The sequence below is a fragment of the Neopelma chrysocephalum genome, unplaced genomic scaffold, assembly GCF_003984885.1.
Source record: "Neopelma chrysocephalum unplaced genomic scaffold, ASM398488v2 Primary Assembly neopelma1_22b, whole genome shotgun sequence".
In the NCBI taxonomy this organism is placed as follows: Eukaryota; Metazoa; Chordata; class Aves; order Passeriformes; family Pipridae; genus Neopelma; species Neopelma chrysocephalum.
In genome coordinates this window covers 19,023,405-19,043,304 of record NW_020897690.1, presented here as the reverse complement: position 1 = coordinate 19,043,304, position 19,900 = coordinate 19,023,405, and the positions used below count along the sequence as shown (strand labels likewise).

The following is a 19,900-nucleotide window of genomic DNA, read 5'->3' as shown; positions in this document are numbered from 1 at the left end:
CTTGAATCCTGTGTTCAGTTCTGGGGCCATCACTACACGAAAGGCATTGAGGTGCTGGAGTGAGTCTGGAGAAGGGCAATGGAGCTGGTGAAGGGTCTAGAGAGAAAGTAATATGAGCAGTGGCTGAGGGAGCTGGGGTTCTTTAACCTGGAGAAAAAGAGGCTCAGGGAGAATTCATTGCTTTCTACAACTACCTCAAAGGAAGTTGTAGCCAGATGGGGGTCGGCCTCTTCAGCAACTAGTGAGAGGACAAGAGCACATAGTCTCAAACTGCACCACGGGAGGTTCAGACTGGGCATCAGAAAGCATTTTCTCACTGAACAGTGTGGTTAAGCATAAAATAGAGTCACCTTCTCTGGAAGTGTTCAAGAAACGACTGGACATGTCACTCTGTGCTATGAGCTCGTTCACATTGTGGTGTTCAGTAAAAGGTTGGACTTTAAATCTTGGAGACCTTTTCCAACCTTAATGATTCTATGAAATAGATTCTCCCTAGACCGTCTCTTCTCCATGCTAAACAAATCAAATTCTTTCAGCTTCTTCTTGTACAATGTGTACTTGAATCTTCTAATTGTCTTTGTGGCCCTCTGGTGGTCTTGCTCCAAAATCTTGTTGTGTCTTGCCCTGGTTGTCCAAAACTGCGCTCGAGATGCAGCTTCAGGACTACCAAATAAAAGTGAATAGTTACTTCAATCGCTTCCCTGTTCTGCTAGCAGCTTTCCTGTTAGTGCAGTGAAATAAGCAATTGGCCATTGTTACCATAGGAATGCACTGCTGAGTAATAACTTGGTGTCCACCAAAACCCAGATCCTGTGGAGATGCTCTTCTGTTACATGGGATTCCATCCTCTGTGCTGGACTGTTCATTTTCCTTTCATGAACTTCATGACACTATTGTTGGCCTATTCCTCCAACTTGTTAAACTTCCTCTGAATGGTATTCCTGCCCTCCAATGTATGAATTGCTTCCTTCGGGTTGATGTTACCTGGAAACTTGTACAGTCATTGCTCCATTAAGATTCTGCAACAACATACATACCCACAACTGAGTTTCTGATTTGCCAGCTCTCTCTTATCTGATTACCTTTTTTGGGAGCTTTTTCCATGATCTCCGTGTTACTCAGTGAAATGCAAGAAAGAAACAATGCAAGAAAGAAACAATCCAGTGAAAAAGAATAAGAACAGAGCAAATGAAAACAGTCCAATAATGGAAAAAGTGGAGGGTAGTGAGTCGTACATTATAAAGCCCAGTTTTGAAGCTTCTGAACAACATTTATTGTCAGATGGATAGGGGCGTTGCTAGTGATGTTTTTGTACTGTTTGAAAGTATCAAGACATTCTGTTTTCCTTCTAGTTACAGGATGGGCTGTCAGGTTTGGTTTGTGTCTGATGCTATCTATCCCTAGTTTTCTGCCAAGTTAAACTTTCCTAGGTTTTCCTGTTTTCCTCAAGAAGTACATGCTCCAGTTTTAGCTACTCATGTGTGTTTGGTACAATAGGTTAAGAATAGTTTGTTATCAATACCACTCTAAGTAGTGGCATTCTCTTGGAGTTTATAGATGCGCAGTATATGGAATTAGGCATGATGCCAAAGTAATATACACATACTACTTGTGACATTAATTGAGGTACTTTTTTCTTGTTTAACAGGTTACAACAAGATAGAGCCAATAGTGTACATTTCTACAGCCTGTGTAGTTCTGTGGGTTTTACGATACTCCTTGGAAATACTTCAATCCGGGAGATGATTTATGTGTTTGTGTAACTGTAATCAGGCTTTCTTTATTTATCACACCAGGGATTCCCAACCCTACCTCAGTGCTGTTATTTGTCTGTATTTGAAGATTTAAATGATCACCATTGCTCCAATTTGTTTTTGTATAGCATATTTGCAACCAAAAGCTAAATGCTTTTCCTCTTTTTATATTATAGCCTAAAGATTTTTGGGAATCCAGTAACTTTGCAAAGCTCTTCAGCTTAAATTTAGATTTTTTTTTTTTAAATTGGCTTTTTTTTACTGTCTCTACTGATTTTGCTGTGTCTTTTGCTCATCATCAATTCACATATCTGTGTGAAAGGATTGAAGGATTACTCTAAGATTATAAAGGACAGAGTAAAGTGAGACAAGCTCCAAATATCAGCCAAATTTCTTTTGACCTATTTTAGCCTTCCAAAAAATTCAAATGGGTCAATGCAGATGACCAAGCAGATATAAAGCATAAAAAATAATGAAATACCCTCTGATTTGGTATGCCCTGAGCTCAGGAGTTCCTAATTTGTCTGAAGGCTTTACAGATTTCCACTGTGCTTGTTCAGTGTCTGGACCACTGTGAAATGTTATGACCTGAACTCAAGTTTTATATTGCTTGAAGCTTTGATGGCTGCAGAGGATAGATAAAACACCAAACTCGTGCTGAAAAAGCAAGTACATCCAATTGCCATCTATGGAATAATGAATATTTTTTAAAAAAAACCTCACCACAGTAGTGGAGAAATACCTAAATTTTTTCAGGCCCTAGCAGATAAATACTCTTTGTCAAAACAATTTGGTAAAGTTGTCATGAAATTCCTCTCTTTACAGGCTGCTCTCTTGAGTGATTTCTCTGGATTACTCTCATCAGTATCTCTGATCTCTCTGTTGGCTTCCCGCTCCCACACCCCTCATAGTGCCAAGTGCTAAGGGCTGCCAGGCTGGTCATTGCAGTTTGCAGTGCTTTTGCATGGGCACTTGCTTTGGCATTATTGCCCTTTGTAGCACAGTCCATGAGGCTGCACTTGACATGTCATTGTGTAAATTAATTTTGATGTTGCAATGTAGTTTCTGCTGTTCTTCATTCTGCAATTGTCTTGACAATAAATTTGCATAATCAGTGAGTAGGAATTTGTTTTTAATTTTGATGTTCCGATTAGCTTGATTCAGATAAATAATAGGAGGTTGTGAAGATAACACAACATGGCATGAACTGGTGAAAATTAACGTCAACACAACAAATAAGACAAATAAGACAAATGATGGAGTCAGGTTCAGTGATTATTTTTATAAAATGTAAGCAAATATTATTTCTAGTTTCTGTCTTCTTGCACTGTGACAGCTGCTTGAAATCTAAACATATGGATTTATTCAAATATTAGTCACTCTCACTGCTTCCTAAAGAGAAGGAAGCTTATTAATTTCTTTTCTGCCATAGATTCTTGATACGGAGGGATAGCAGACTCACAGCTCTTACTTTAATTTTTCTTTCCTTCTTTCATTCCGAAGGCAACCCTGTGGACCTGCACCTTTGTCATCATATGAGGGAATACCCAACACAGTTCCTTGTTAAATTTAATGTAGAGGATAATTTTTGAAGCAATAATTGTTTGTCTCTTCAAATATCCCACCTCCCCACCTTTTGTCTGTTTCCTTGCATTCCTAAATTCTGATGGCACCTGATAGAAGATGATTAAGGAAGAAACAGTAGCAATTAAATCAAGCTAGTAATGAAATTACTGTTCATGTGTTCTAGCCATTTTTATGCGTTAGAAACCCAAGATTATTTCTTTCCTAAGTGATCCAGCACGTCCCTTCTTTCTTCTTGAGGAGTAACATAGACACAACTGCCCTTTTCCAGTCATCTCTGCAGGGCAGGAAAATAATGTGGGAGTGAAACCAGAAAACATTAATTTCTACATCTTAAGAAAAGCAGAGTTTCCTCAATAAGGGACTAGAACAATAGAAATTCCTTAAACCAATCACTTCAGGACATTTGCTAGAGTAGCAGTTAGTATAGTAGGACCGAAAGAGATTAGTGGAGGATGAGTCATGAAGTATGCTACAGAATGAAAGAAAGAGAGAAGGCAGAAGGGAACAGAAAGGAATAAGTAAGAAAGGTAAATAAATGACAGAGTAAAGAGTAGAAAAGTATGTTTTGGAGACTAGACTCATGAACAAAAAAAAATTTCTGTAGACAGAGTAATCGTGACAGAAGGGTGTTAGTTGAGGAAATGCAGAAGCATCGGGAAAAGTTGTCGACCAGACCAATTAACTGAAGGAATACAAACTATAGAAAAAATCTGAGAAGATATACAGCCAAGATAGTTGAAGGGCAAAAAAAGCAAAATAATACTTACTTTTGAAGTATTTCAGTAAAATAGGCCTGTGACCATTTCTGTATTTAGTTGGCTTGGGATAGCATGGACAAAAGGGAGCTGGAGAGATGTTGCTTGCACCCCTACTAGAGTAAAAGAACACAACAAGCTACACTTTTTTGTCTAGGAAAAGGCAAGCAACAACACAGACAGTCCAGGGGTGTTTGCTCCCAAGTCCTTGGTTTTTATATTTTCTTAGCAACATTATGGGGAGAGCTGCATCTTCTTACTAGGTGGGTAAAAGAAATGCCCATGCTGGGTCACGGCAAAGAATGTGACCTGTCTCACCTGAGATGGTGGGAAGGGAACTGGCTGGATCAAAAGCTATGCTAAGCACCAAAATGTGCATTGTCATGATAGAATCAAGTAACTTTAAAAATACAGTGGAGCAGAATAGCTGTTGAAGCTTTTGCTTTTATTTTGAAAGTAAACATAATGCTCACTTTGATTTTCTTTGGTATTTTATACTATCAAAATTTCTCAGGGCTTGCATGCTTTGATAGAACCATGCTGGCATAGCAAATACTGTACCACTTTGATTTTTCATTCTTCAACAATTTAGTAATATTTCTGTTACAATTCGTTTTGCATTAAAGGTATTATTTTATGCAAACAAGACCAGGATTTGAATAATAACTCTTGGAAAGCTGATCAACGGTCTCTTCAGCTTTTCAGACAATTGATTCTTCTAGATGAGAGAAATGTTCTCTGTGAAGTAAGCGTATATGAAATAGGTGATTGTTGCTGGGTGATTTTTAATAGTCCTATCTGCAAACAACAGTGAAGAAGAAATTTCTGCATACTACAAAAATGTGTATAGAATATTATTAACTATTGATTACTAATTCACTGTTGAAATTCAGTGAGCAGTGATGCTTTGGTCTTTACATCAGACTATTAATGTTATTCTTGTACTCTGTATAGTTTTGTTTGAATAATAAATTTGTGATGAAGCAGGCTTTGTCAAATAGTCAGTGGCCATTCAAGTATGTACTGGCTGTTTTGTGATGTACATAACCTACGTGGACTTCCCTCTTACAGTACAAGACAGAAGTTATTCCATGTCAACAACAAGAGAAACAAAGAGGACTGATAGAGCTGAATTAGGTAGAATGACCACCAGCCAGTCCCTTCTTCCGTTTCAGTTATGTTTTGCCTCACTTCAGAGATTTGAAAAGTTCAATGCCTTCATTTACCCTTGGCTTCTCGGTCAGAGGTTTTAGGTAGCAGATCGAATGAAGACTTCTGAATCCTACTCTGATTCTACTACTTCTTCCTTTCTCTCAAATACCAAGTTCTTCAGTGGCCCGTGGTGGACATAAGGCATGACTTGTAATCTCCAGTGCTGTTCTGTCAGTCAAGACCTTGCTGGGTAGTTATACAAGGGACACTCTCTCATACCTCTGCATTACAGAGAGGTCATTTTTGAAAAAAACAAAAGAGGGAGAAAGAGATAATGGATGCATTTGTGTGGATACAGGAATGAATTAAGAAGTGGATTCTCAAAATATTTCTCCTTCAGCCTCCAACAAACCCAAAGAAAAGGTGCAGGAGAGTTTTTTCTGTTTACCCATGAAAATGGCGTAATGTAACTATGACAGAAATGAAAGGGCAGCAACATTTGGCAAACTTGCAACAAACATAATTCCCTGAAAGTATTTGATAAAACTAGGGCTACAATTTGTGGGAAATGTAACTCTTTAAGAAATTGTGGGGATTTTACTTGTATGGTTATTTTGGGTTTACCTCTCTCTTTTTTTTTTTTTTAATAAAATCTCTGTGTATGAAAACAAACCCCTTTCATAAGTACCTTTATAAGCTCTGTGGATAAATCTTATCTAGTAGGACTGGTTTGATTTCCTTGACAGAATAAGAAGAAACACATTCAGTTAGTAGTGGGATTTGTAGCACAGCTTTTGTCCAAAATTGCTTGAGTTTCCCTTCTGTGCATCATTAAATGCAGAAATTAAGCTGTGCTCAGTCCATAACAGCACACCTTCGATTTATTTATTTCACTACTGTGTACTGTGATGTTGTCTGTTTTAATACAGAAGCTATTGTCACCACAAGATCATCCATGGAACTTTGCATCTGTTTCTCAGTAGTGCAAATTGTACTCATTTTTGATCATATTTAAAGTAGCTTAGTAAAATGCTACTAAGAGGTCTATGTGTAGTATGTAGGCCTAAATTATGTAATGTATGAAGGAATGGGTCGGTGTCACCACAAAAATTTGAACCATGAATGCGTTGAAAAGGGAAAAAAAAGAAAGCTTCCTTATATGGTATTATGCTAATAGTTCTTGCACAAATTATATTTTTATGTCTTGAAATTCCTTCTTAATCTCAAGAGAAGTCGAAGCAAATGGTTTAATTTATTTTTTCAGGAACTGCAGTTTGAGAGACTGACTCGAGAACTTGAGGCTGAACGTCAGATTGTAGCTAGCCAGCTGGAGAGATGTAAGCTTGGATCAGAAACTGGAAGCATGAGCAGCATTAGGTAATGTACGAATTGTTAATGTCTTTAGTAAATTTTGTTGTTGTTATGGATTACCACCAAGAACAAGTTTGATAATCTTTTTGTAAAAAAAAAAAAGTACATCAGAGAGCATGAGATTTTAGTAGAGTTTGAAAATTTGCATTTTCACCTGCTTTATAAAAAGAAAACTTCATGCAATTTTGTATCTTGTGTGCCCAGAAACAAAATAGTAGTCACATTTGGAATTCATTGATGTGCTGAAGTCTGAATGGATTATCAGCAAAACTCCTTTTTCTACCACCAATACAACTGTAATTTTCAGCCAAAGCTTTTTAGCTTCGTATTTGAATAGATGTATTGATAAGTTTTGTAAACCTGTTTAATCATAATTTCATCATTCATAGTATTAAAAGGTTTAGAGTGAATTACTTAAAGCTACTGAACTCACATCAAAATATAATGATAGGTGTCACTCTTTCTTTTACACACTGGTTTTCTTCAATATAAGAAATCATTCTGGTACATTGTTTGGAGAATGGCAAGTTCATTTAAGAGTTATAACAAAAGGAAACTGATCTCTTGGTCAGTTTAGTGGGACTTTGCATTTTTGAGCTTCTTGATACTGTGTTTCGTTGATTTCTCAGTGAACCTAATAAATGAAAAATGGTGGTACTTGAGTTTCAAGGATCGAGGAAAAAATCATGTTGTATAGGCCTGTGTTCTTTTTTTATCAATGGAAATATGAAATCTGATATCTTTTGAATACATAATGTTAAGTATAACATGCCAAGGCCAGTATCAAGTTTTGTTTGATAATAGTAGAAAAAATACAAAAAGTATTGATCACTACTGAAAGAAACTGTCTTTCAGTTTAAGCAATTCAAACTACACTTCAGTCAAATAAATGATTGTTTTCCATGATAAGTAGAAAATAATTATTCAGTAGAATGCCAAAGATGTAAGAGAAATACTGAATGTAAATTAAAATGGCAGAAGTCAGAAAAATCACTAATTCAGCAGAGGCTGTATATGAAGTTGACTTTAATATAAGTATCCTTAATAAATCAGGTGAGAACTCCTTAAGATAAAATCTTCTTTTATATAATCTTTCTCACCATCTAGACTTTTTAACATTAGAGAAACTATATTACTTAGAATTATTTAAGCACAGAATAGCTAATATTTGGCAATGCAGTACGGTACTATATTTTGCTTGTCAAGTGCATTTCCCGAGGACTTTAAATTTTATGTGTGGTATGACTGCATTTCAAGAAAGCTATGTCTGAACAGTGTTTGAGTAATACTGAGCTATGTTTAAATAATGCTGTTATTTTAGGATTATTCCAGACAGTGATACAGCTGTTGGGAGATTTCTTGTTGGGAAGGAAACATTTTTTTGTTGAACTTTTTTCCTATTGATAAAGGTATACTTTTGAGTTATCAGTGATATCAAGGTCACTTAGCTGACTCTGAGTGAGATCCAACACTCCAATTATTCAAGAAGTTTAATAATTTGACTACTAATCTGTGTGTAGAATAAGCTAGTACCTGGAATAACAGAGGCTATTTCATGCAAATTTTACATCTGTAATTTGCCCCAGAAATGTTTTACTTATGAGCAGGCAATTTCTACCATTTCAACTAAAAACATTTTAAGAAATACTTGAAATACTGTGGTTCAGAAGAGAACATTGAAAGCTTACAATTAGATAGCAGTCCTTAGACTTGGCAAGTGATGTAAAAGGGAAATCAGTAATAATCTAATATTGTTTGTTTGGGGTTGTTGTTTATCCCATACATATTAAATAAGCAATTTTCTGTCCTAAAAATTGTAAATCATTATGGGAGGAACTTAGAACTAACACAAACATTAAGTGAAGTCAAATATATGTCTGACTGTTGTACTGACTTTCCAGTGCTCATCCAGATTGAAGAATGTTTCTTTGGCATTTTATTCTTTGACATATCTTCGACATGTAATATTTTTTTAGAGGATTGGGGACTATATTCACTAGGAATTGTACCAAAAAGGACTTGAGTGCATTCTTTTCAGGAACAGAAAGGCAGAATCAATGGCTTCTGATAAAGCTGAATAAAATGCTTAGACCATGAAGCAGGACAACTCTTCCCTTCCATAGTGTTTCTCTGTTGGCAAACTCTGAGCAGATCGTTATTCAGCCTGCTGAGTATTAAAATTTCATCACACATTCCATAAGGAGCCAAGTCGCACTCTATACTGCTCCATTCCCTTGGCTGAGGTGTATATTCCTTCAGGGCCAGATTTTTCAGTCTGTCAGTTGCTTTAGTACAGGGTGTAATTAGATCCCAGCATATCTTTAGAGATCTTCAGTCTGATAATTTTAAGAACTGTATTAAAGAACTGTACTTACTTGTTAATAAATCCTTAAAGTTTTAAAATAAGTTTCTGTTTAATATTCTTTATCACTGTTTTATGTGAACAGTATATGTTTGTTCATAGACTGGCATTTGTACATGAGTGCCTGAAGAAACAGGCTAAAGTTTCTGTATTTTGCAGAATAGCAAAAACATAATATAATAAACTGAATAAAATGGAAAGCATACCTGCTTTGAATATGTTTTCTTCAATGTAGTTCTCTCTCTTAGAAATGCATATGTTATTCACACTTTATGACCAGGAAGGTGATGCTTTCCTTAGGAGGATACAATTTTTGCAAATTCACTGAAAAAAAGTACAGCAAGTCTAATTGATAAACCCATAAGATCTTTCATTTCAAGAAAATTGAAGAAATAGATGGAATGCACTGTAATATAGGTAGACAGTTGCTCAAGTAAATAAAATTGCAATTGCAGTTTTCCTGTATAGCTGTCAGTGTTAGATCTTAGTTAGACTACTTGCTGTACAAGTATATACAGTAGTCTTAGTATATATTTAATATTAGCGATTGATGAATCTGGTAGCCTAGGGAGGTGAGGCTACCACAGCCTAGACCTACATAGACTGGAGAAGTGGGCTTTTATCATGTATGAAAATGCCAAGTGTAGTTTTTTGTACTTACTTTTTTATTTATAAGGCAGTAACGTGGCTATGTTTAAAAGGATTTTTAAAAGTGATGATTTTTAAGAAGATGGGCATTTCACCAGTAGGCAGAGAAGATTTTATTAAACTTATGACAGCAAATGCTGTAGCTCACAATTCACCTCATTCTGCAATGTGTGTTTGCTTAGTAGTTCAGAAGCTCAGTAAGCTTTAAGTTTTGTCAGACTGTTGCTGATCACTGTGGATTGTGTAAAGCTTAACAAGTCACACTTGGATGAACTTTTGTCAACTGAATTAATAAAAAAATTCATCTGAAATAAAATGAAAAACGGCAATAAAAGCATGCAGGTTTTTGAAAATGTAAGTTTCTGAAAACATTCCTTGCAAAAGAATTAGTCTCAATAATTAGCTGTGGTAAGACAACATTTAATAGTGGTTTTCCCCCTGTTATCTCACCGTGATTTTGTGTTGCTATAAGTGACTGGCTTAGGTGGAACCCTTCAGAAAGATGCAGAGATTGTTCCACTCCCGAAGAGAGTTTTGTCAATGTTGAGCATGCTACTATTTGATATATTTCCAGATCTTGAATAAAGCTTATCATGTGTGATTGGGCTTGTGGTAAAACAGAATATCCTAGTAAAAATATGTTGTAGTTTTCGAGGTAGTAGAGATAAAAAAACCCCTGCCATTCTTGACTATTAAACCTAGTTTTGGTTATAATGCTATTAAGCCAGCATGAAAATTAAATTAGCTGGAAGAAAACATTCAATTAGAACAAAATGGTGGGAAAATGTGCAAGAGTGTGTTACAACAGAATGTTTTCATTGAAATGTTTGCATTATTTGAGTTCTTTGGTATATCTAGAAGTCATAAATTCCAAAAAAATACCTTTAAAAAAACACCACCACCACCAAAAATAAAATAAATACAACAAAAGGAAGCCAGAGAGGTTTTCTTAGAAAAAAGTTAAAAAGATGGTATTTTTCTTACATTCAAAATCATTAAGGAGTTAATTTGGATAATCTCTGAAGAAAAGAATCTGAAGCAGCCTTTGTCAGACCATAATTAATAATGAAAAAATGTGGTTTGAATGCTTGACCACTCTAAGAAAGTTGGTTTGTTTTGGTGGGGGGAGGGAGAAGGGGTTGTTTGGGGACTTTTTGATTTTTTTCCGTTTCAGTTTTCAGCCTCTAGCTTAGCTAAGTTATTTAGGAATTCTTCCCCATACCATTCATCTTCTACAATGATCAAATTACCTACAACAAAAATTGTTGGTGGCTTGCTAGGTGTTGAGTTGCTAGGGTTGCTAGCTGATGGATGTTAGTCACTGTGCTAATGTGCGTCCATGTAGGTAATAGCTGGAAACCAGCACTTCTGAAAATCAGGCTACTGATTTACATGCTCAAACACAGCATTTAGGCACTTCTCTTGAGGGGAAGCAGAGGGGCAGGTACCAATCTCTTCACTCTTGTGACAGTGACAGAACTCAAGGAAACAGATGAACCTGTGTCAGGGGAGGTTTATGTTGGGTATCAGGAAGAGGTTCTTCACCCAGAGGGTGGTTGGGCACTGGAACAAGCTCCCCAGGGAAGTGGTCCCAGCACCAAGCCTGAGAGAGTTCAAGGAATATTTGGACAACATTCTCAGGCATATGCGGTGATTCTTGGGGTATCCTGCACAGGACCGAGGGTTGGACTCGGTGGTTGTGATGGGCCCCTTCCAACTCAGCATATTCTATGATTCTGAAATCCTGGAAATCGGAGTTTTGTGGGGTACAATAAGTTGTCCAGGAGTAGAATTTTGCTTGTTGTGATAACTTGTTACAGTTTACCAAGCCTGATTTCCTACACTTGTTTGACATCAGTAGTTGATGTTCCTGCTGTTGTGTGTACTATCACATGTAAGAGTGTTCGGGTCAGTGAAAATGTTTTAGAAGTCAGGGAAATACTGAGGTTAATATTTTCAGTACTGCAGCATCACCTTGTATTTTGTATCTCTTGATCTTTGGGTTGTGAGGTGTAGAGACATGAGAGGTGATGAACTCTGTATCCTATTAGACTTGGTCAGTGAATTAGTTTGAGACTGTTACCAAAAGAGGAAAATTTGAAGAAAATATTCATGATAGGAAATAAATTTTCGTTGGAACACTTGGTACAATTCATATTAGTAATGTGACTACTTAATTATATTCTGCAGAATGACAGTTTATTGGATTAAAATATCAGACTTGTGATCTGATCATTCAGAACAACCTGATCTGAAGTTTGAGCCTGTTTATACCCACTGTATTGTAAGTCCAGTATTCAGGAAAATGCTTTAAAAATATACTGAGATAAGAAGTTGGTACAAAAGCAAGAAAATGAAGTGAGACATTATTATTTTTTGTATTTCCATTACTAGAATATTTGTGGGGTCTATGTGATGGTTCTTCACAATGAGGCTCATCAAGAAAACAGATTAGTCCTGTTGATCCTCCACAGAGAACTGACCAGTTTCATAGTTTTGGAGCAAATAAGCTTCTGTTGCTGAAAGGCAAGTTTCCAGCATATGTCCAAGCAATCAGGTTTGGTGTAATTTTGTTTTTTACAGTACATCTATATCTTTTACAGTAGTAGTATGGGTCATATCATTCCCAGATAGATATGTCTCTGAAGACACAAACTGCAACAAGACTTTAAAACACCCCTTTAAAACACAGATGCTCTCCCTCTTCTTCTGTTTGGCAAATACCCTCCTGAGATACTACCTCCATTATTCAGCTTTACCAAACACAGGCATGTTAATGAAATTAAGGTATCAGTTTTAAGTTTAACTCATCAAAGTAACTGCAGAGAAGTTATGACAGTAAGGATATGAATATTTTTTTTTCTTTAGTGCCCTAAGCAAGGGTCTTATAGTCTGAAAGCCTTATATGGGGCTTATAATGGCTTTTAAGTGCCGTTTGTCACTTAGATTCTCTGTTAGCTAGCTCAAGTCTTTCATTATGTCTTCTGTTTACTAATGCAGAAAACACAGGAATAAGACAGGAAAAAGTAAAAAGGCAAAACCACAAAAAAGCAGAATGAAACAGGAAAAGCAGATACTTTACATACCAACATTTACTCATGTGTGAGCCAATGAAGACTGGACTTGAAGGTGTATTATCTACCTTAGTGCACGTTTGGCATATTACAAAGATATTTGAAAACTTTCCAATTTTTGCATTCACAATTTAAGCGTGTTTTTGCAAGCCTGACAACAGAGCATTGCACTAGTTGGAAATAAATGTGGAAATACAGGTATTAGGAAATATATTGTTGCCCGTGTAAAATTCGGTAATGTCTTACAAAGTGAGACTCTCAGATTACTGTTCACAAGCTGTTTGTTGAAAAATCAGAGCAATTCAGTTTGCCACTAAGAATGGATAAACCTTAGTAATAGATTGCCTAAGGAGACAATAATAAAAACTGTCATTTGAAACTTAAGGACGTGTAGAATATCTGTCAAGAATGGGGCACAAGTGACAAGTTTATTTCCCTTCTAGCTCTCTTTTTTTATGATACCTTGCTAGACTCTGCTTTAATAATTTGACAACATTCTTTTTGTTCCCATCCTTACTTATTAGATGTCGAAATGTTTTTAGATAGGTTTGGAGGAAGACAAAATTGAGGATATACTGAAAGAAAATGCCTTATTATAAGAAAGTTCTTGAATTTAGAGTATTCACAGGCAAGTTTGATAAAACTTCTCCAGGAAAGTTCATTTTCAGTGCTTACTGCTTATGGGTCAAAGGTACTAGATAGATAGTGGTTTTGTGATCTTTTAGAAGAAGAACAAATCCTGTAACATGGTGACAATATTTACTGGCCAAAGGCAATTGACATCAAACACTGAAACTGAAGTAAGGTATCCAAGGTGTTTCAAGGAGTCAGTTCTGAGAAATTGTGGACAGAGACCAAAGTGGTGTCTGTCATTAAAGTTGCTTTCCGGTTTGTGTTAAACCAAGATTTAAATGGTTCCATATTTTGACAAGCCGCACCCTCCAGGTTGAATATTTCCTTTTCAAAATGCACATACTGAGGTTTTGAAGGGAATTTCAAATAATCATCATCTTTCTTGTTGTTGTTGTTATAAATTTGCATCAAAAGACATGGCTGTTAACAGAGGAATTAAACATACCTTTGCACAGAGATAAGTCCCTATTTTCCTATAATGCTTTTTGCCTTCTGTCTGTTTTGGTGTACTATAGGGCAGAGTACTGGAGCTGGGAGGAAAGTCTCTTCAATGTTATCCCATCCTTCCCTCCATGTTGTCAGGATAAGGAAGGGTTCTTTGAGTCCAGTGGCAAGAGGTCAAGAAGTAGATATCCAGGTGCAGTTAACATCCCAATAAATGCATGTGTGTGGGGGGGGAATTGGAGAGAAATTTGTTCAAAATGTGGATGAGGCATCTGGTAGAAGCCAGGTTCAGTCTATAAAGTGAAGATTTGTCAAAATAGGAGACTGAGAAGTGAAGAGTGGGATGAAGCAGGATAAGGAAAATGAAACAGGGGCAGAGTCTAGACAAGAGCAGGACAGGCGGATTAGGCATTAGAGTCAGAGAACTATGGTCTCTCCTTACAGCTGGAGGACCAAAGACAAAAGCTGAAAATACCCTTTATCCTGACTACTCAATCTGAGAAATCAGGAGTAATTGGTGAAGAGATCTTACCATTTGCTGCTATGAGCAGTCACCAGATCTTTGTGTTGGTTCCGGATCTGGTTATTAAGCCCCCTGTGTATCTGAAAGGCTGTACAGAGAAATAAGAAGCAGAGAATGTCTGACAGGGATTCAAATGAATCTTTACAACAGCAGCATTAGGCAGCAGAAGTAGGTACAATTCCACTGGATCGCCTTCAGCTATTATAAGCAGATAGATAGTTCTTTTTCTGATGCACATTTTGCAAGTTATGAAACTCTGTTGGTCCTGTAAACAGCTGTCCCTCCACACAAACATGATTTATCCCCCGAGCAGTTTAGAAATGAAATGGTTGGGAAAGAGAAGTTGTATAACAATGCATTTGTACAAGGAGTAAGTCAAAATGCAGCCAGCTGACAGCTTTCCAGAGCTCCAGACAAACATTATTTTATTTTTTTTTAAATGAGTGAAGACAAAGCCAATCTTGTTGCTGTTCTTGAGGAAACCAATTTTGTGTGGAGTTTCAAAGAAATACTTCAAAGAACTACTGCAGTCAGGCAAAATATTTTTCTCTCCCTTAACTATCTCTACCTTTTGCTTCTCACCATCTGACCTTGTGTAGGTAACCTTGACTTCTCTCTTTAGCATTCTCTCTTTCGATACCTTTCTTCTTTACTGCCTAAATTTATATTCCACCTAATTCACTAAACACTGCAGTTTACCAAATTAAAACCCTTACCTCCTGCTCTCAGCACTTCCTTGCTTTGACAAGTCCTGATCACCTTTCACCAAGTGCAGATATGGAAACAGTTACTAAGGCTCCCTGCCAAAACCTCATCCAGGCTAGTTTATCTGTCCCTATTAAATGACTAATTTGTTTTTCTATTAAGCTGGCTTTGTTTGGGTTCTTGGTTTTAATAAAAGCACAGTTGTTTTCCAAACAATTTTAAAAAACTGATTTTCAATAAAAATGCATTGGTGGATTCACAGTAGTCATAGCTTTTGAAAATATACTTCTCCCAACATTACTGTGACTGCAGCAATTTCTGCAGTCACAGCAAAAGTGGATCCTGTGTCTTGCCATGATCTGTCTTGATAAAATAATATCAATTCTGTTGTATTTAGTTGTAGTGCTTGATACAGGAAATTAAAAACTTATCAAATCACTTTAAAAAAAAATTGAGGTTGATTTTTTCTATTCTTTTTTCTCTTACTTTAGAAATTGACAGTTCTATTGCTCTTAATTATTAAGTAATCTCTCCTTGCTCATATGTGATAATTTGCACGAGAATTGGTCCTGATTATCCTTTGTGTTGTCTGTATACTTCTTCTGAGGGCTGACATGAACATTGTGATGATGCTGCTACAACTGTGATTGTTCTGTAGCAGAAACTGAACTATGCTTTCCTTGATACTCATGTTTTTCAAATATCAGAAGTGTTCAGGAGGTATTACTAGTATATTTAGTTGAATTCCAGGAATGGCATTAATGAACACTGTTCTGTTTCCAGAGGCATCTCAGAACTGGATAGCAACATACTTTGAATGGCTAATGTTAGATGCTCTCTAGGCATTTTGCCATTTCAGCAGTTAAGGAAGATTTTACAGATTTTAATATGTTAAACTTAAAGGGTCTTTTAAGTCCCTCATGCTTTCAGCTCATAGTAGATGTACTCTCAACTCTTGTTAATTGTGAATAAATACTCTACCTCCTTCTTCTGGCTTTACCCCTTCTGTTTTTGCCTTGTTCTCTACACTATTTGTTTGTACAAACAAAAGATTTTGCAGAAAAATAACAAAATTATTTTGCACACCAGCTCTCTATTTCTGCACTCTCTGTAGAGCAATATACCCCAACTTCCCAGGTATGGTACAAATGTTGCATTTATATTTGCTCTGTTATTTTGAAACAATCAAATCAAGATTAAATAGTTGTATGGTATAATGCTGTTCCTTTTTACTTTTATATTACTTGTGAAGAAATTTGTTTATTCTAAAAACCAGTTTCTAAGTAATATTTAAATCTAGACCCATTTCAACCACTTCAACCTAATACAGTAACAGCATTTCAGCAACATTGGTCTGGCAGCATTAGTCTGTATGGAGCCACTTTTAGTCAGAATAGTAGACTACTAGATATAGAACATTACAAGAATTTTCTTTATTACACTCATAGGACCAATCCAGTTGTAATCAGTCCTTTGTAGTTCAGCTATCCAATTTTCCCCTTCTAGTTGATTCACAGAAAGCTCTGGCAGATCTTTGGAAGTTCATGGCCAAATAATTTGTCAAGGAAATGTAGTTATGTAAATTGATAAATGTAGCTGTTAGGAGGAAATAATCATTGCAAGTTGCTGATGAGAACAGAAGACCCTACTAATACTCAAAGTAATCATCATCTCCACTTTCTTTCTTAGTCTGCTAAATGTATTACATCACAGTATATTGCATTCTGCTTCTTAGGGATAGGTAAACGTCAGGGCATAAGTGACTTCAGAAAGCTTTTGCAAAAAGCTTTCTGATTTTCTCATTTCAGTCCGTGTAAATCCTGTTGGAGAGATGACCAAAGGAGATGTAGCTTATCTATACCTAGTGGTATTTATAAATATGCTCTTGAAAAACAAAGTGTAGCTTGTTCAGTAAATTACAGAAGTCAGTCAGAAACAGCTCCTGTAGCAGCATTTATATTTCCCAGCTTTTTTTTTAGGATTTAAAAAATATCTCAAGTTAGATGTTGAAAGAGTAATACTTTTATTAATGGGTATTCTTCTCTCATCCACCTCTTCTCCTATCCTTTCCTCTCAAATTCTCTCCTCCCAGTGTTTTCAATTACTGCTGTAATTAAGAATGCAATGAAGATAAAGACCTTCACCTTTCTTGCGTCTTTATTTTTGTCTCTTATCAGAAGTTTTAGAAATAGGAGGATGTTGTGTGTTACCCTCCTTACCACTGTAAGAATCTGATTGTGCTACAACTCAATTCTGTTCTGGTTCTGAACTGTTTTTAAATCCACATAAACGTTGCTACCACCAACTTTACTAATAAAATCTAATAAATCTTAGTCCTAGCATCTGTGTAATGAAAAAATTAACCAAAAATCTTTTTCATGCCTTTATTTTTTACAAAGGTTTCGAGTTAAATCGTTTGTCTTTTGTCTTTTCTGATCCATGTAGCAGAGAAAAGAACAAAATAAAACGAAAAATCTGTTCATGCCTCTAAATGGTTTTATTTTAGTGGCCCGGGAATACACATCTGTTTCAAAATTAGTCTCTGTTTTTGCAACAAGGCACCAGTACTACATTGCTTTATTCCATTGCAATGAATTTAGATGACAGTTTATATTCAGCTTATAGAAAAGACCACAAAAATAGAAAGGGAAATTGATGTAGTTACAGTAAATGCCCTTGTTCATGTTATTAAAAGAATCTGTGACAGGAACCTCCTAACATCAGCAATGTTTAAATAAGCATGATTTTTATCCTTTGACGAGTAAAACTTAAAGAAAGCCCTGTTACCATGCATAATATAACCCTTGTCAGGTTTTGATTATTTAAGGCATTTACTGAAAATGTGGGTTATTAAATACTTTTATTTAGTTCAAAATAATACAGGATATACATAGGGAAGAGATATAATTGTGGCTAGTCATTTAGAAAGATATTATGGCTAATGTACAGCTTTGTGCGTTAATTTTGATTTTAGTGAAAAACAGTGCTACATGTACTGAGTGTTTTAAGAGTAGCACATGATTAGCTAAGAGTGTAGCCAGCCTGGGGTACAATTTTTTTGGATCTTAATTTTTCTTTTTACTGTATCCTGTTGTAATTTAAAGCTGTATTAATTGATACTAAGCAATAATAGTACTAAATAGTCTTAATATAATCCAATTATTAAGGTAGGATTTTAAAGGTTTACTTTGCTTTTTTATTCAAATTATACTCAGGAGTAAGTTGTTTTGATGTTACTATTTTGCTATTCAGAGTTGAAATGGCTTGAATTTAGCTTGTAAAATATAGAAGTAGACATCTCATGAAAGATACTACAAGAATATTCTTAATATCATTTTTGTACTTCCTTGAAATCTAATGTTTTCAACTGCTTCTGTATTTTTATTAACATTTCTGTTTTGATTTAGCTTCTTGTCATATTTATAGCCTTTTTTTCTCTCCTTCCTTCTCTCTTTTATTGGTACTAGAAAGATGTAAGTCTTTTGATGAGTGGTCTGCTCCGTGTGATTCAATGGTTTTGCCACCCTGTAATGTGTGACAAGGTAAATAATTTATTTTTCTGGAGTGATGTCATATTCATAAGTTTCAAGATCCAAGGGCTCTGAAGTCTTAATTCCTTACCAATTAACCCACTCTGAAAAATAAGGTTTGTTGGTAACAACAGAGGTTTGGTTTTTTTCTGTTGATCATCTTTGGTTCTCAGCTGATCTATGAAGAGATACAGGACTTTCCAATCTACTCTCTTCAGCAAAAGCAGAATCTCTTTACAGGTTTCTCTTTTGGCTTTTGGAGGTATCTCATTCTTTGCTTCTACAGGAATAATCAATCACTTTGTGTTCTTAAGCTTTTTCATCACTTCATTATGATAATAACCTCCTGTATGTTCTGCTAACATACGCCATTTAGTAATGGTTCCCTGGTCAGAATCTGGGGCTAGAAGACAAGATGTAGAGTAGTTTGAAAAAAATGGTAACACTTTCATAAATACATGGGGTCTGAGAGAATAAAATACTTCCATGAAGGTCTGTCAGAAATACTACATGCTACATTTCTTGATAGTAGCTATAAATAAAATATTATATGCAAACACATGCACTTATTGCAGCCAATATTTTATCATTTTTCAATGAAATGGGTTTGCTTTCCTGCCTTGGGTTCCTTTGAATTGCTCAGTCAAAAAGTATTGCACCAATGTTGCTGAAGTTTGCAAATAATCTATTAAAAAATTAATCCATTAAAACTGTTTTGACTGATGTTTAATTTTACTGCAGCCAAATCTCAAAGAGGAGTACCATGCAGTGTGACTGTAAGAAGGCAGGAAGCCTTTTAGTGGAAGATACAAATCTTTCAGCTAGTCTTCAGTTCAGGGACCTCATTAATTGCAATGGTTTTGCTTGAGTAAAGAAGTTACAAAATGACTTTGTTTTTACCTTTTTGAATGTTGCATCATTTTTATGGAAAAGAACTATGGAAGTAAAAATAACCATACTAAATGCATGGGTAAAAGTATATTCTCTAGATTAGCTTCTATATTGATTTTCACAAGCTTGGCCATATTTACTTTAACTTACTATGCCATAATTAGAAGTTAATCTCAAAAAAACCCCAAACTCACCTTACAGCATTGGGTTGACATTGGTGCTTCTCATAAGATGGAATGGCAGGAGAACGTGGAGACTTTGAAATGGCCAATACCATCACAGCTAAATTTTAACAACTTTTATTAGATTGCAAGTTCTCTTTTGAGGAATTTCAGACCCTTGAAAATCTGTAGGAGTAATATTTTTGAGACCGTCAAGGCAGAAATTCAGGGTCATTTTCTAGTGGACTATTTTTATGGTCCAAGGTGAATTCTTAATTGCTTTTTATAACACGGTTTGTACAGAGATAAA

The 19,900-nt window shown here is 35.8% G+C and overlaps 1 protein-coding gene across 12 annotated transcripts in view; it reads left to right on the top strand.

Moving 5' to 3' along the window:
* The window catches only part of CTNND2 (catenin delta 2), a 645,784-nt gene that overhangs the window by 241,658 nt on the left and 384,226 nt on the right, over positions 1–19,900 (top strand). For all 12 annotated transcript variants that reach the window (XM_027681495.1, XM_027681470.1, XM_027681446.1 and 9 more), the window contains one exon: positions 6,513–6,625. In XM_027681495.1, coding sequence (XP_027537296.1) covers positions 6,513–6,625 — 113 coding nt within the window. The remainder of the gene's footprint in view (positions 1–6,512; positions 6,626–19,900) is intronic.